Below are 17873 nucleotides of genomic sequence, written 5' to 3'. Positions count from 1 at the left end.
TTGACTTACTTATTTACCAATAAACAAGTATAGAATACAATTGAAATAAAAAGAAAACTACGGAAACCTGAATCAATTACGCATTACAAAATCCCCCAAACAATAATTAACATAAAATATTTTATGACAGACAACATACAGATGTTACTCAAAGTTTGAAGTCTCAAAAATACTTTAACCTTGACAAAAGACAATCAAAATAACGTATGAAACTCGAATGGAATGTTGTATATTAAAATACTGTCAAGAACGAAACTTGCTTGAGATCAAGGGTTCCTTGTAAATGTGTAATGGGTTAATGAGAGAATAGTTTTGAAATTTTTTGCAAATAAGCTTTAGTTTTAATTGAATACCTATACATTGTTGTTGTTATATAATAATATAACAACAACAACGTATATTCAATTCAATGTATATCAACAAACAATGTCAGTTAATTAACTAACATCGTTATTATCAGAAAAAAATATCCAGTCTTATCCTAATCCTATCTTAATTTGAACTAATTTTTTAAATGCGAAAGTAAGTGTAACTTTTCACCTTTTACCTAATCAAAAAGTCTTCTTGTTAAGCCGTTCAAATGTTGTAGCGAAATGAATATTGAAAGTCAGGGTTTTTTAATTTGTCTAACAAATAAACTTTTTAATAAAGTAGTCTTAATATAATACCTACTGGTAGGACACATAACGCCCATACAGTGTGGTGTTAAAAATCATTAGAAAATGCCATAAGGTTCCGACAGTATTGTATGCGGCTACAATATCTTCTACCTGTCACGTACGATATTGTGGCAAGAATGCCAAGTGATGTCATCCTATACCTGTGGTTTTACGATCATTGGACGTAAAATATAGAACGCACAGAAAAAAACAAAATAAAGAAGAAAAAAAAAAGAAATTAAGACAAATATCACTTATGTAGCATGTGAGGTTAGACTAAGTACCTATTTAATCTTCTATTATGTTAATCTTTGTACCACCTATATAATTGTGTTATTCCTTCAAATATAGTAGTATTATTCGAGCATTCACTCGTTTCATTTACCTGACTACGTCACACCCTTATATGGCGACCCTGCCTATGGAATCTTCCACCGCGCCGCGAATTTGAGACGTTACTCGTGTAATCGTTAATAAGGACAATGGAAAAGTACCAGTTCTATCTTTGTTTCGGACTAAACGCTAGTGTACACGTGAATAAAAAATTTCACAAAAATAATGGGCTCCCCACAGTCTAAAGAAGAAACCCTGGTCATCCAGAATGCTGCGGCTGGCGATAATAAAGCAACTACAGAACAAATTCGCTTTCATATGAGCACCACAAATATTATCCTGTGTGTTATCCTGTTAATTATACTGTGTGGCGTGCTGTTCTTCATATATCGACTATATAGAAAATGCCATAGAAAATGGATTGTTAAGGAGATAAATCGGGCGACTATAAGAAGATCACTTTTCCGGCGACAGTTGGAAGACCTTAACCCACCCCAAAAAATCTATTCAAAAGAAATGGTGTAAAAAATAAATAAAAATAAAAGTGCATAAATATATTTCAAAAGTGAAAATTTATTATATAAAAATAAATATTAAAAAAAAAAAAAAAAAAAGTGAAAATAATAAAATACAATAATCTACTTAAAAAAAAAAAAAAAAGTATCTTAAATATATAATCAAATATCCTAATAATAATTTTATGTACGAGATATAGGTCACCGGTAAGGAATGCAGCGACTTTCCATATACGGACGGACGGATGATGCACTGTGACTGAACTTTGGACTTGATAGTGTTAATTGTAATCGCGATTATATTTTAAAGTCTATTTTTATTTATTTTTTAATGTGTTATGTTCTTTATGTGCACAGGTACAAGAATATTTTACTCTACGTTATGGTGGTAAGTGACTAATGGAAACTATTATATCATTGTATGAGGAATTAAAGAAAATTAGAGTATATTTAATTAAATTAGGAGCCAGTCGAAGAACGGAAAAAGTGTTAGTAAACAAATTAAATGAGATTAATGCAATCTATGAGAAATATGAAACGTGGCTGATAGGTTTTGAAGAAAAACTTAAGAGAAAATATTATAGTTCGGATGATATTATATTAATCAAAAATTATTGTAGTCGATTTTTAGAGTTACATGAAAATATTTTAGTGTTGTGTAATAGTGATAAGCCGAAGTCATCGTTCAACATGAATTCTTTTGATTTAAAAACGGCGTTAAATCTTTTACCTATTATGACAAATGAGGAGTCGAATACAAAACAGTTGATTGATAACATTGAATATTATAATACTTTATTGAAAGAAGATACATGTAAACAAAATTTAATTAATTTCGTATTAAAAAGTAGGCTTTCTCCTGAAGCTAAGTTAAAATTAAAATCAAAATATGAATCAGTTAATGAGTTAATTATTGATATGAGAAATGTATTATTGTGTAAGAAAGCTGCAACGGCAATACAAAATAAATTACAAAAAATTAGACAAAATGACTTGTCAATTGCTGACTATGGTAAAGAAATAACGGAACTATTTGTTGATTTAACGATAACGCAAGCTGACGGGAATGATCAATGCTATAAAATATTAAAACCTATTAATGAAAAAATGGCTGTTAAGCAATTTGCTGACGGCTTGCGTAATCGTCGACTTAGTACGATTATTTCTGCCAGGAATTATAGTTCACTTAAAGATGCTGTACAGGCAGCCCAAGATGAAGAAGTATCAATTCCTTCAACATCTGGAGAAATCATGGGTATGTACAAGAAACCATACCATAATAAATATTTCAACAATGGTTCAAATTATTATAGAAGCTGGCGTGGAGGACGTTGCCGCTATCCTGTACATAGAGGAAGAGCTCGAGGACAGCAAGCAGCTCATCTAGCTTCTCGAGGACAAGGGTCACGAGGTCAGTACACGCGAGGAAGTAGCGGAGGTCCACAGCAGAGAGGTAAATTTTTTAATTCAACTAGAGGAAATCAAGGGATGCGTAATAATCGTAATATTCATTTAATGCATGATAATGATAATAATAATTTCGAAAAATTTGAAGAGTCAGAACTTTCTTTGAATCAGTTTTTTCGTGAGGAATAGTGAAAAAATTATTTTAGCCAGTGATAGTAATTGTTATATTTCTTTACTTTCATCATCATGTAATAATTATAACAAAAAATATTTTTTAGTAGATTCTGGAGCATCAATATCGGCATGTACGTATAAACATGCTATAGAATGTAACATTCCAATCCATAAGGAGAATGTAACAGTCAACGGTTTAGGTGGAAGTGTACAAGCAATAGGATACTTATTTTTACCATTAACTTTTAATAATGAAACATTCAATCATAAGTTTTTTGTTTTTCAAAATTTACCAATTAAAGGAAGTGGAATTTTAGGCCGTGATTTTTTAAATAGATGCAAAGCTCAATTAGACTTCAGTAAAAATACTTTGACATTATTTATTAATTCGAAAATTACTTTACCTTTAATAAATACATGTAATGTTATTTTTGAGATCCCAGCTAGAAGCGAGTCAATACATTTTATACATACGGACATTAATGAAGATTGTGTCATATTATCTCAAGAAATAAAACATGGTATATTTTTAGCAAGTTCCATATGTTCACCAAAAGATGGATTGATTCCTGTTAGAATACTTAATGTTACTGAAAATGATGTTCAACTCACAGAAATAAATCCAAAAATTGATAAAGTTAGTAACTATAATATTTGTGAATTTGAAAAGTCAACGACCGATTCAAATAGAGTGAAAAAACTTTTCTCATTAATGAAATTGCAACATTTAAATATTGAGGAACAAAAAACTATTGAGAACATTTGCGCTAAATATTCAGATATATTTTACCTCCCTGGTGATAAATTAAGTACTACTGATGTATACACACATACTATTTCTGTCAAACCTAATACAAATCCAATCTTCTCAAAACAATATCGTTTGCCATACTCTCAAAAGGACGAAATTAAACGCCAAATTGATAAAATGTTAGAGGAAGGGATAATTGAACCTAGCAAGAGCGATTGGTCTAGTCCAATACTGTTAGTACCTAAAAAATCAGATTCAACAGGAGACAAAAAATGGAGGCTTGTCGTAGATTATAGGAAATTGAATAATCAGATTGAAGACGATAAATTCCCACTACCAGATATTACTGAAATTCTGGACTCGTTGTCAGGTAGCATTTATTTCACACATTTAGACTTGCATCAAGGATACTATAATGTTAATTTAGATGAAAACAGTAGAAAATTTACAGCTTTCCATTCAGGACAGTATCAGATGACACGTATGCCAATGGGACTTAAAACTAGCCCAAGTTCATTTTCCAGAATGATTACATTGGCAATGGCTGGTCTAAATTATGAAAAATGTCTAATTTATTTAGATGACTTAATTGTTTTTGGCCGTAATTTAACAATTCATAATAAAAATTTACAAGATGTTTTTGAAAGATTACGTCAGGTCAATTTAAAATTGAACCCAGTAAAATGCGATTTTCTTAAAAAAGAAATTTTGTATTTAGGTCATGTGATTTCTAATGAAGGTATAATGCCGGATCCTGCAAAAATATCTGCAGTACAAAATTATCCAGTTCCTACAAATTCAGACGAAGTAAAAAGATTTGTAGCTTTCACGAATTACTATAGAAAATTCATACCAAAATTTGCAGAAATCGCATATCCTTTAAATAAATTAACTAGAAAAGGCGTACCATTTGAATGGAATACCGAAAGTCAAAACTCTTTTGAAAAACTAAAAGAACTACTAATAAGCCCACCTGTGTTACAGTATCCCGATTTTTCGGAACAAAATAAATTTATAGTACAAACTGATGCTTCAAATAATGCTATAGGAGCAATTTTATCAAACAAAAATGGACGACCAATAGCTTATGCTAGTAGGAGCTTAAATAAAGGTGAAAAGAATTATCCAGTGATAGAAAAAGAATTGCTAGCAATAGTATGGGCTGTGAAGTATTTTCGTCCATATTTATATGGACGCCCATTTAAAATACTGACAGACCATAAACCACTAGTATACTTGTTCAATATGAGAGATCCTTCGAGTAGGCTCATGAAATTTAGAATCATATTAGAGGAATATAATTTTGAAGTAGAATATGTTAAAGGTTCTGAAAATGCAGCTGCAGATGCATTGTCTAGAATCACATTAAATGATTTAAAAGAAATGCACGAAAGTGTTATTAATGTTATGACAAGAGCGGGCGCAAGAAAATTAAATAAACTAGATTCATCGGTAGATATGGATGCTTTAGACTTGAGGCCTGATCAACCAAAGGTCGTAAGTACCCATATAAGACCGAAAGAATCAGTAGAATTAAAACTTATTGATATTAAGGGACTAAAACAATTTAAAAAAGAGGGAATTATCACAAAAGAAAATAAAATATTATGCTATATTGAAAGTAAAAGAACAATTTATGTGAAATTTCTAGATTCTCAATCACAAATGACGCGAGGCGAATTTGTGAGAGATTTAGATAATTTTTGTAATTTATTAAAGTTAGAAGAAATATACATATTAAAGAGTAAAGATAATGAAATTTTTATAGAAAAATTATTAGATAAAATAAAAAACGATAAGAATAGGTCCGGACCGCGTATATGTATTTTAAGTAATGTAAAAAGAATTGAGAATAAACATGATAGAAAAATAATTTTAAATGATTTTCATCTCTTGCCTAGCAGTGGCCATGCTGGTATGAGAAGAATGTCAAACAACATAAAGAAATATTATTTCTGGCCTGGTATTGATAAAGATGTTAGAGAATTTGTAAAACGTTGCGACAGTTGTCAACGTCAAAAACATTCAATACCAAAGAAAGAACCAATGGAAATTACTAGTACAGCGCATACTGCATTTGAAAAAGTATTCTTAGATCTTGTTGGTCCTTTGGAAAGAGATAATGATAATTATTCTTATATACTAACGTGTCAATGCGAACTGACAAAATATGTAGAAGGTTATCCCTTAATTTCCAAAAAAGCTGATGAAGTAGCAAGATCGTTTGTTAATAATTTTATTCTCAGGTATGGTGTGCCAAAATGTATAGCTACAGATAGAGGGAAGGAGTTTTTATCAGAAATTTTTCAAGAGGTATGTAAATTATTAAATATTAAACAACTCAACTCAACAGCCCACCATCACGAGTCCATAGGAGCTCTGGAAGTCACTCACAAACATTTGAATGCGTTTCTACGTATTCAAACAGAGAATCACCCGGAGATGTGGAGTAAGTGGATTCCTTTTTGGTGTTTCTCTTACAATACAGGAGTTCATACTGAAACAGATTTCACCCCGTACGAGTTGGTGTTTGGTAAGAAATGTTCTCTCCCTAGTAATCTGACAAATGATGTAGAACCTCTTTATAATTATGAGAGCTATCCACATGAATTGAAATACCGTTTGCAACTTTCTCAAAAAGAGGCTAGAAATAATTTGTTAAGAAGTAAGATAAATAGAAAGTATGTGTATGACAAAAATATTAATCCTGTAAGCTATAAGGAAAATGATTTAATTTTAGTAAAAAATAATACACCTAGTAATAAATTAGATAATATATATTTAGGCCCTTATAAAGTTATTAAGGACATACCACCAAACGTAGAGATAATAAATAAGTATGGTAAAATAGACATTGTACATAAAAACCGTACAAAACCTTATTATAAAATGTAAAAAATAGATTATATTTTATCAATTTGACTGTAAAAAAAAATATATTATAATAATTCATTTTTTTTTTCAATAAGTGCGGTGATGTGAGGTTAGACTAAGTACCTATTTAATCTTCTATTATGTTAATCTTTGTACCACCTATATAATTGTGTTATTCCTTCAAATATAGTAGTATTATTCGAGCATTCACTCGTTTCATTTACCTGACTACGTCACACCCTTATAAGCAATATGTTTTTTAGAAATTTGAAACACGTTGAAAACTCAACAATTTATACCTAACTAGATTTTGCTCTCGACTAAAAATTAAATAAAACTATTTTACCTTTCCCATTCCTACAAGCCCCAAAGAACATACACTAAATTTCAATCTAACCAAATCTATTTGCGTCTTATTAGTAGGTACTGTCTGTGCATTTACTATACATCAATTAAGGGTGAAAAGTGCCCTGTGAGCTATTACAATGTGCGCGTGATTGAGAAAGAAACATTCTCATTCACAAATATCCAAATATTAAGTTGGATGTAGTATAAGAAGTGCCCGATAGATATTTTTCTATCATAAACGTGTATTCTTCTATGTTATTTTTAATTTGTGATAATGCTCGGTCCCCAGGTTTTATCTTTATTTAATTTCAACAATATAACTGGTGAGTAAACTTTGATGTTTGGACAACTATGTGGTATAGAATGTCGCTTCAGAAATACGGTAGGTACAAATTAAATATTGTTAGACGATTTTCTTGCTTTTACACAAACATACTTCCATACTAATATTATAAAGAAAAAAGATTTGTGTTGTTGTTTGTAATTAATAAACGCAAAAACGATTTTGATTAAATTCGGCAAAGAGACTGAAGAAACCTACAGGAGTAAGTTATACATATAGGCTACTTTAAAAATAAAATTGGTTTTATCTGAGCGAAACCGGTATGGGCTGCTAGTCAGAAGTATATACTGAATACTGTTCAGGTTTATTTATTGACATTAAAATACGAATAATTCCCACCAAAAACTTACACACATAACTTATGACTAATATCCAGCAGTAGGTATAGTAGCTGCTGATGATTACATAGCATTAATAAGACAAGTCGATATACACATGGAGTTTTATATACATATCTGACTGACTAAATGTAGCGAGTGAAAGACGATACTCGTTCATTACATATTAAAATAAATTCCCACAATGAACCGTGTTTGCTATATTTACGTTTATTTACTGACATAGTAAATTAGTGTCTCAGTTATTAGCACTTTACTTCTATAGCCATTTGTTACAAGGAAAAATATCTCATTAAATTCTATTGTCTTTCAAACGTCGAATCATTCGTCATGTGATATCTACAGTCACATGAATCATTATGCTGGTAAATTGAATAGAGCACACTGAATACGGAATACAAAACACATCACCTTAGCTTGTGTGTATTTCTATTTTTTCTAGATTATAACTTGTTTACAAACCTTTACTGCAGTTTTTAAAGATTTTATATTTACATGGCATCGATAATTCAGATACATTTTATAAAGAACTAGGAATGGAGTAAACGATCTCTTCTTTCTTTACAAATACACATTTATATGTGTATTGGGATTATCCCAACAAATATTATACATACAAAATTTAGGATCACGGACATAGGCGATCGTATATTATTATAACCTATGCTAATCAGGAAAAACTGATTCAAAAAACAACAAATTCTAAAATATTATCTTACAAACGACAACGACAAATATTAGAAAAAAAACGTACACAAACCATAAGTTAGTTATACAGCCACTGTCTCAGTTGTAAATTTAAATAGGTACTGCCATTCAAGTTTGCCATATAATAACAAGACAATGGCGAAGTCAACTACGCGATGGTCCTAAGACGCGGCCTTGGAACACACCGCGACCAATAGCGCATGCGCAAACGCTGACAAAAACCTGGAACCCGTCCAGTTACTTGATGACATCGAAAAACAGACGCTATATGAATTACAACCGATTGTGTCAAAGATTTACCGAGAAATGGGAGGCATTCAAGCGATCTGCAGTGTCGAATGCCTGGCATAAGTCTTGTTTTGTTGACGCTAAATTGCTTAATTTGGTTTTGTTTTTTTTAATTTTATTAGAATAAGTACTTATTTAAATATGAAGTGGATAAAATTTGTGAAATAAAACATGTTTTGAGTGAGTTTATTTACTTTTTTATATTTAGGCTGAGGTTTCGCTCATCTATCTAAATATCTATTACAATTATTTTTCTTTTTATTTGCCATTCATAGATACGCGGATATACCAAAATGTGTCGAAGAAATACTTACAAGTTGATATGTTAATAAAAAAAATAATTCAATTAAAATTATAATTTTTGAGTGCGTAGAAGATCTTCGAAGTTGAACTATGTACGCGAGGTTAATTACAAGTATGTGATTTACGCTTAATAACGCGCTTAAATTCATTCAGAACCTAAAGAACATTATGTTTAGGATCACAACGGAATAAATTAAATATGGTAAAATATATAAATATGTTAATATAACATCAATCAAGTTTATATCGACTGACTGATACCGCTCGACTCGAGGCGTCAAACCAGCTCTCAGGATTGTATTTGAATTCAGTTTTTTGTACGTTGTGCTATGGGTTATAACTTTCATAAATAAATTGATCAGTATCTACTCAGAAGGAACGTGGAAGGACGTGTTGAATCAATCATGGTTCAACACGTCAAAATCTTAAACTTTCGAAGATTCGGCTGAAATTTTTCAACCGGTCGCCTGTCTCATATCAACCTCCTTTGGAATGCTATTTTAACAAATCAGTTGGCAAGACGTAGTGTCGGTAACTTCCACGGGCAGTTATAGTGAACTATATTATTTAGAACAGGACAAATACTACGGATTTGATTGTGGTTCTCAACAAAAGATAGAGTGACTTGTGGATTAGATTAGATACGCGCCACGCAGGTCAAACCGCGGGCATTGCCTAGTCCTACTTACCATTTAATAATTATAAATGGGAAAGTTTGGACATTATGTCAATGGCGCGTCACAACGACCCAACAAGTTTTGAAGGGTTCTTTGTACGACCTCGATAGATTGTACCTACTAGGATGATAATCTCCAGTGGAGATACGGCAGAGCTAATTCGAACTTAATACGAAGAAAAGCTGTTCCCGTGGGCATTAAAGCCGGCAAAGCGGCGGGTAACAGCTAGTTAATTCCAAGTGGGAACATTATTACCTGCTTTACAATACGTATTAGGTAAATTAGGAGCAATCACTCGTTTCCATAGACAATCTCGCATTCACATCATCCACGTAATCACGCAACTATGAGTGAGTATAATCATGTCTAATAACCTTTTGATACCACATGTTGTGAGTGTAATAGGCTATATTTTAAAGTTTACAGCTTAATAAAAACCCTATGTAATTTATTTCGCTATTGGCTTCGCAAGTCGTTCGTTTTCATTGCAACGCTGAATGCCTCAGTCAGTACCACTAACGGTAGCGATTTGGGGAAGTTTGCTAAACTTGGTTTGAAGAATAAAATATATGAAATCAAAATTTCACTCCGTTTAATTGCAAGATCATATCATTAAAAAATCAAATCTGAACAATTAAATTAAGTTAGCTGGTTTGTGTTGGTTTGGTTCATAAGAATTCTAAACAACAAAAAATATCAAAATAGTCTTAAAAGTCGTGTCTGATGCCTTCAGGCGACTTGCCTTGGGAAAAAGAGCATTCTAGTCACCTTTTAATTTGTATATTTATCAATTACTAATTTTAAATAATGCTTACTCAATCACGCATCAACTTTAGTTTATTTTTAAGTTAATTTACGAAAATAATTACTATCATAAATAATATGCAATTTAGTGGTAATTTAGTTCAAATATTTTTTTGTTTTTGTAACCTGCGAAATGAACTATTAATTAATATTTTATTTTATAATTGGCTGTCTAATGCTCGACATCTTTCATAACCACAATTGCCTAACTCTTCCCGCCGTAAAAGTCGTCAAAATAAAATCAAAATGGCGTCGACCGTGAGATATGCGCGCGCAAACGGGTTTATTGAATTTGATAGTTGAATGGGCGCCGAGCACAGTCGACATCACATCAACCTATACACTTGAAATACATAGTAAATACGCCGCAGATAGAAATCCAACCTGGGTGACTTGACGATTGGTTAACTGTACCAAGCTATTGCTAAACGGTTACCTTTCTAGGTTATCTTGCGTATTTATAATCTATAAGTACACTGTTTCAAATTTAGACATCTTAACAATGGCCTATAAGCCATGGTTACGCATGGCGATAATCACATTATCACATCACTATACTATCATCGAATATTAAGCACTGTCATTATTTTTAAAGTGTGCCTAACATCATTCATCTAGATATTGATTTCATGAATAAAACTAAATTAAAATTTTATGAAACCGCGACTCCGAATTTGCTTGCTTGCATCGTCTCATCTGCTTGACGGTTTCTAAACGGCTGAACGCACATTTTCCAAACATAGCTCTATTAAATTATCTTTAAAATAAAAAGAAATCTAGATAAACATTGGTTCTAAATAAAAATAACGTAAGTATGTCAATTAAGTTTAATTTCTTTGGTTACACTTACAAAACAGAATAATACTAATTCTAACCAAGTAGAAAACTGAATTATGAAGCTACACAAATTTCACATTCTACGGTGCAATCTGTTTTAAATGTATTGAACGCGACTTTGTACATAATCCTATATTCAGTAGAAAGCACGGCATATATACTACATCGATACATAGTATATGAGTGACATAAAAGAACTTATTTAGCAAGTTATGCCAGATCTGCAATGGCGACTGTTAACGATAGTGCAAATATTTCCACATGCAGCCATTTAGTGTCACTGCGCCAGTGGCACTCAAACTGAGAATGTAAATTAAACCAGTGCATAAAATCATCAATTTTGCTCCAACTGTCTTTGTATAATAACGACTACATAAAATGATCAAAGCCTAAAATAAATATTTATAATTTAATTTTATACGAAACAAAGGACACCCGTCATTACTCGGGTGTCCTTTGTTCGGTCGTGGTTGTTACGTGGAATTAAACGCACACAACAACTTTCTTGGCATTATTAATGGAGTGGTTTGCCATTGCCTTCTCCATTTCACACACAAGTTAATAAGAATCAACCAGTGTGCAGGTGTCCTCACGATGTTTTCCTTCACTGATCTTGGTTGAATCTATATTCAACATTGTTTTTTTGCCGCTCTTATTTCTTGTTTTTATTCAAGTCGCTTATAAAGACATCTAGTCTATAGACAACACCTGCAGCTGCCGCAATCTGACTAAGCATATTGGATAGTTTTATCTCACATGGCTACGCTAGCTACCTTGCCTTGGACTTAGCTTTTTTTTTTTTTATTTTTTTTTTCATTTTTGTTCTATTATACGCACAAGTTTATAATCAACCAGAGTGCAGGTTTCCTCTCACGATGTTTTCCTTCCACAGAAGCTAGTGGTCGATGAAAACTACTATACATGAATCAAATGCGTATTTAAACTCACGTGGCACGAGTAGGATTCGAACCTGGGACTTTTCACAGACGGGCGTCTTAACCATTACACCACCACCGCTTCAAACTATGCATCTATGGAGCACAACACTGGCCTTGAAACTCACAGTACAGTTTGAGAGCCACTGTTCACTCACGTAATGTGTGTCAACATGATCCGCGCCATCTCAGGAACCCGTTTGTAGGTTAACTTTCTGCTTAACTGCTTTAACTGAAAATGGCTTTTCGATGTATACCTAATGGACATGTCCGTCCGTATGTCATAGCCCGGTGATTAGAACGTTTGTGGCCGCGCTCTCATTACAATTTTTCAAATTTTAACAAAGACAGGAATTAGTAATGTTAATTTTAGAATGATTAATTTTGGAAATGATTCCTTCCACAAGAAAATTGAAGGATCGTAATGACAGCGCGGCCGCAGCGGTCGAAACACTCGTGAGAATCACCAGCCATTTTATTCCAAAACTATTACGAATTTATGACTATTTTTTATTCGAAAATTTTAAAAGTATAGTTATTGAAAAAAAAAACGTATTTAAAAACTAATGTTGTAATATAAAAGACATCAACGCACATCGATGTCAACGCGTAAGAAATTATTCACAATTTCTTGATTTAAAAAAAAAACATATTTTGAGGTAAACGGGCTCATAACTGAATGTTCAAGTGAATGTTTATCTTTAAAAAAATCTACACTTCTGTATTTCTGTCAATTAACATGTTACGCCTAAACAGATTTGTTTTTTTTTTTCCTTGGGAAAATGCTGTTTAATTTCTCATCATCATCTTTGACAAAATAAAGCCAGCACCCATTTCATTTAAAGTCCGAACTCGACTAGTGCACTGCTGTACTGCGCTAACTAAAGCTAAATTTCGAACAACAAATAGGATATCGTTTGTCAAAAATTACGAATTTCTAGGAGATCCTTCCAATTGCATACCTGATCACCAAGATATCCGAAGCTCTAGAACAGGCTGAAAATCGCCACAAATTCAAATTCAAATTATTTATTTATTAATTAAATCAGTGAGTACACGACTGAATGAGCTTGAAACCTATAATTTTGTATACAGCATACCACAGCTCCTATCGATCCCTGCTATTAATAGTTGTGTAGGGCTTGCAGGCTTGCAACCAACGGTGACCCTTGACACGGCTCATCGCGACTTTCACTGCATTGTTTATACTGCCATGTACATGGAAAGTTTCATACAATGCTGGCTATAGTACAGGCAGGTAGGTGACACACACAACGAGTTAGTACTTCCACAGATTATACCACAACAAAGTCATCGACACAATTTTAAGTTAAAATAATTTGTTTTAAAAATCCTTTTTGACACAAGCTTTTATTGTTTTCAGAGTGATCTTATTGCATTCAATGTGTGACAAAATTTATGTTAAGCCTGGAAAACACGTGAAAAATGCTGATAAATAAATAAATAAATGTCCGTAAACCCTTGAGGAGTTCCCACGTCTGGAGACATTCCTGGGAGCACCATTTAGGTCATGCTTATCATAAGAATGCATTGTCATCCAAACTTAACGTGTGTACAAATTTTCAGCTCAATCGGTTAAAGATATTTGCTTCAAAATTGAGTTGCAAGATTCCACCCGAATAGACATAGGCGCATAGGGACATACAAAGTTACATTGCAAGTTAAATTGTTCTGCACGCGAACGAATTCGCGGGCATCAACTAGTCTAAAATATAACCTTACGAAATTAGGCCTTCAGAACCAATAAGTAATGCCTTTTTTTTCCAATTATGTAAGCATTTTATAACAATCTTGGGAAAATTAAAACCACTCGTTTAGTAATACTATAATTTGTGAAGCCAACGACTATTGTTCTTGTGTGCAATGAGATTATTCGTAAGCGCGGTTCCAATTCTCTTAATTTGGATGCGTTACTGGGGTTCCGTATCATGAACAAATATAATTGAGATATCTTGTTAATCTTTTAGTTCGGATTCGATTAAATTGCGATATTATAGTCCATTATATTGATTCGATATTATAGTGATTCAATTGTTATTATCTCCAGGATCTAAGGATTACCTACTCCTGTGGCTATCATACATTTAAATATTTTTCCTTGAAGTACTTCCATGTGGGTCTGGAAAAAAGAATATTTTAGAACTAGCTTTTTGTCCGCGGCGTCGCCCGCGTAAATTCCCCACGGGAACAGTTATTTTTCCGGAATGAAAGATACCCTATGTCCTTTTCCATACATGCAAAATTTCAAGAAGATTGATTGAGTAGACACAGCGTGAAGAGGTAACAAACAAACTTACTTTCGCATTTATAATATTAGTTTGGATGTGCCAGTAGCTTCTTCTCCTGTCTAGATTGTAAACGTCCATTAAGTGATCATAGGCGATTTGCTATAACTAATTACTGTTTGATCTCAATTACACATTAAGCTAACCACGACCTACATAGCTAAAAGTGGCCTTTGTATTTTACACCTCTTGGCTCTGTCTACCCCGTAAGGGAAGTGAGACGTGATCTGTATCTGTATTAATATATCCAAATTATATTGATCAGACAATGGCAGTCCCAATGGATATACTTTGGATTTGAGGAAGATTAAAAACAAATTGTTGATTATATTTTTTTATCGATTGTTTTTTCCTTCTGCGGACCCCCAAAATGTAGTCATTCATTAAATGTCGCATATCACATATGCAAAATATCCACCCACTCAGGTCGATGACCTGGTTTGTCAAATGCTATAATATGATGCGTATTATGTGTATTGTTTTTTAAGTGTCAGCAATACTTATCTTTTATTCAATAGACGCGTATAGGCACATAGTATGTACTTCCAGTTGTATAATTTTGAAAAGAAATTTATTTTTCATTGTGCAGATGTGTTTTGGAACAATATAGTGACCCTTCCCAATGGAAATAGAGCAAGAGCCTAGCATACACGGAGTTACAAAATACTACCTATGTACATATGTAGTGTACCATACGGCAATTTGCAACGGTTTAATGTCGCAGCCATCTGGTCAAATTAGCCATTTCATTGGAAGGCTAGCCCATTAATTAAACGCCGGATAATGCGCGGTATAAAGTCTTAACATCTGATAGGCAACAACACAACAGCATTGCTAAAGAGGGTTGTCGTCGACGTCCGGTCATAAAAACACAGCCAGATTTTTAAGTATTTAAATTTAATATTTATTACACTGTTCGCATCAGTTCTGCAGCACTGTTCACTGTTTCACAACCGCGAATGTGAAAGAGTGAACATTTTTGTTCACTCTTATGTACCTTTTTGTACCTTTATCAGAAAACTTATTTTTACAACTTACATCTTATAGTTCGTGTATCGTCACGCACTTCCGTTTCTATAAATTGAGATTGAACTGAGGGCTTAGTACGGGTTAGCATTTCACTTCCCAATATCGAGTTGATTCGAAGTGAGACGCAGCGAACCAATCACATTACAGTGTGGTTGCCGTTACTTGATGACTACCGATTGGTTCGCTGCATCTCACTTCGAATCACCTCGATGGCGACATGTAAATAGCAAAGTGGCAATACGCTCATTGATCGAATTGTAATCAATATATATATAGGAAGGACATAAATTGACCGTGTCTAAGGCTAGTATGTCAAGTGTTCTGCGTTTAAATGTAATTGAATTACTTTATGTAATAGTGAAAATATATCAGATTTGATTGGACATGAACACGAAACTGAATACTTACCTCAAGAACTGTGCTTAAGTATTGTCTTTTCGTGTTAACATTATTAATTAAACATGGTCGAAGCTATTTTTCTTGTACAGAAATTGGAAGTCAACAGTAGTTTATTAGATTTAAGTTTTCGAAGAATACGTGATGTTGATATCATACTAAGTTTTTAAATATGAGTTTACACATTTTAATCATGGCTAAGAACACTTTCGATGGAGTCGACATTCAAATCTTTCATTCATTCAAAAATAAATTAGCCTCATAGGAGCTACAATGACGAGACACACAGAGAGTCAATTTTAAAATAACCTCTATTTGCGTCGGAGTTTAGAATTTACTAGAAGCGTCAACAGCGACGCTGTCGATGCCTAGTGTACACTATCGATATGTCATTAGCGACTTTTGCTTTCAATTCTCGAGCCCATGTGGGACACTTTCACAGATTTCCACTATCTTTTTACATTGCACCGCAGATTGTTTATCGATAGATGTTGTGAATGCGTCATTACGAATCTGGAGAATGTCAATATTATTGATGCAAGCGGAAATTTTATGAATTTAACAGTTCATTCTGTAGATATATTAAGGGGATATAGGTTTGTTGACTATGGTCAAGAAAAAAAAATAAATTAAATGTTATTCCGATTTCGTATAAAAACATCCAACAACGTTTGGCCTATTTAATTGAATATGTCTCCTTTTTCTGTTCATTACAATTATTGGTTATTCGAATTTTTTTTTCATTAATTCATTCATATCACGTTTGATCCTTCATTTAATATATTTCTGCCGCCAAACAGCAGTGCTTGCACAGGTTGTGTTCCGGTTTAAAGGGTGAGAGAGGCAGTGTGACAGGGTACTGTGGCAAAGACCCCAGGCCTAGCGAACGTAGGCAACGCGCGTGTGACACCTCTAGTGTTGCAGGCGTTGATAGGCTGCGGTGACCACTTACCATAAGGTGTGCCGCGTGCCTGTTTACCTGCTTGGTAGTGTTAAAATACAGCTATTATATATTGTCAAAAATCAGTTTTAAAGTGCTCACAATTATTATTAATTTGGTATTCGTCACGAATCCCATTACAAAACGTATACAAGAAGTCTTAACGTGATGACTGGTTCTCATATATCATTGGATACATCAACAACGCTATATCAATTAGAAAACATGAAGTGTCGTGCAAAAAACATAAGAAATCTCTTCCACTGACCTTGTTTCAAGCATGCAGAGTAAACTATGGACGCTTGTAGAAATAGCACTTCTAGACGCAATATTTATATCTGTTGCAAAAATCACTGAAATACTGACTACTAAAGCACATATATTGAATTTTTTACAAGCTTAACATGCAATGTGTGTATAAAATAAATAAATAAATAAATAAATAAATAAATAATTATATTAGGACAAACCACACAGATTGAGCTAGCCCCAAAGTAAGTTCGAGACTTGTGTTATGGGATACTAACTCAATGATATTATATTTTATAACAAATACATATATAGATAAACATCAAAGTCCCGGGCCAATCAGAAAAAGATCGTTTTCCATCATGACTCGACCGGGGATCGAACCCGGGACCTCTCGGTTCAGTGGCAAGAACTTTACCACTGGGCCACCGTCGTCAAATGGTGTATGTATGAGAACTATGTGTGTGTACGGTTAGAATTTTAAAATATTTCTATAGGTTCTATTCTATAGGTATAAATAGGTTGAATTGTTATTGATCTGTTGAACTGAAATGTTGTATACACGTTAAGTTTTGATAACAATGCATTAAATTATGATAAGCATGACCAGATTCTGGATGGTTCTGGATCCAACAAGGAAACTTCTCATCGGTGTATAG

General features: G+C 33.1%; 2 protein-coding genes across 2 annotated transcripts in view; both read left to right on the top strand.

Annotated features, from left to right (window-relative positions):
- The window catches only part of LOC128681273 (uncharacterized), a 48405-nt gene that overhangs the window by 14902 nt on the left and 15630 nt on the right, over positions 1-17873 (top strand). The window lies entirely within an intron of this gene.
- Positions 907-6919, top strand: LOC128681274 (uncharacterized). The gene has a single exon (XM_053765086.2). The coding sequence runs from the start codon at positions 1907-1909 to the stop codon at positions 3101-3103; it is 1197 nt and encodes a 398-aa protein (XP_053621061.1). The 5' UTR covers positions 907-1906; the 3' UTR covers positions 3104-6919.

Source organism: Plodia interpunctella, chromosome 26, assembly GCF_027563975.2.
Source record: "Plodia interpunctella isolate USDA-ARS_2022_Savannah chromosome 26, ilPloInte3.2, whole genome shotgun sequence".
In the NCBI taxonomy this organism is placed as follows: Eukaryota; Metazoa; Arthropoda; class Insecta; order Lepidoptera; family Pyralidae; genus Plodia; species Plodia interpunctella.
Note: the sequence above shows the minus strand (reverse complement) of the source record. Positions and strands in the feature narration are given on the sequence as shown.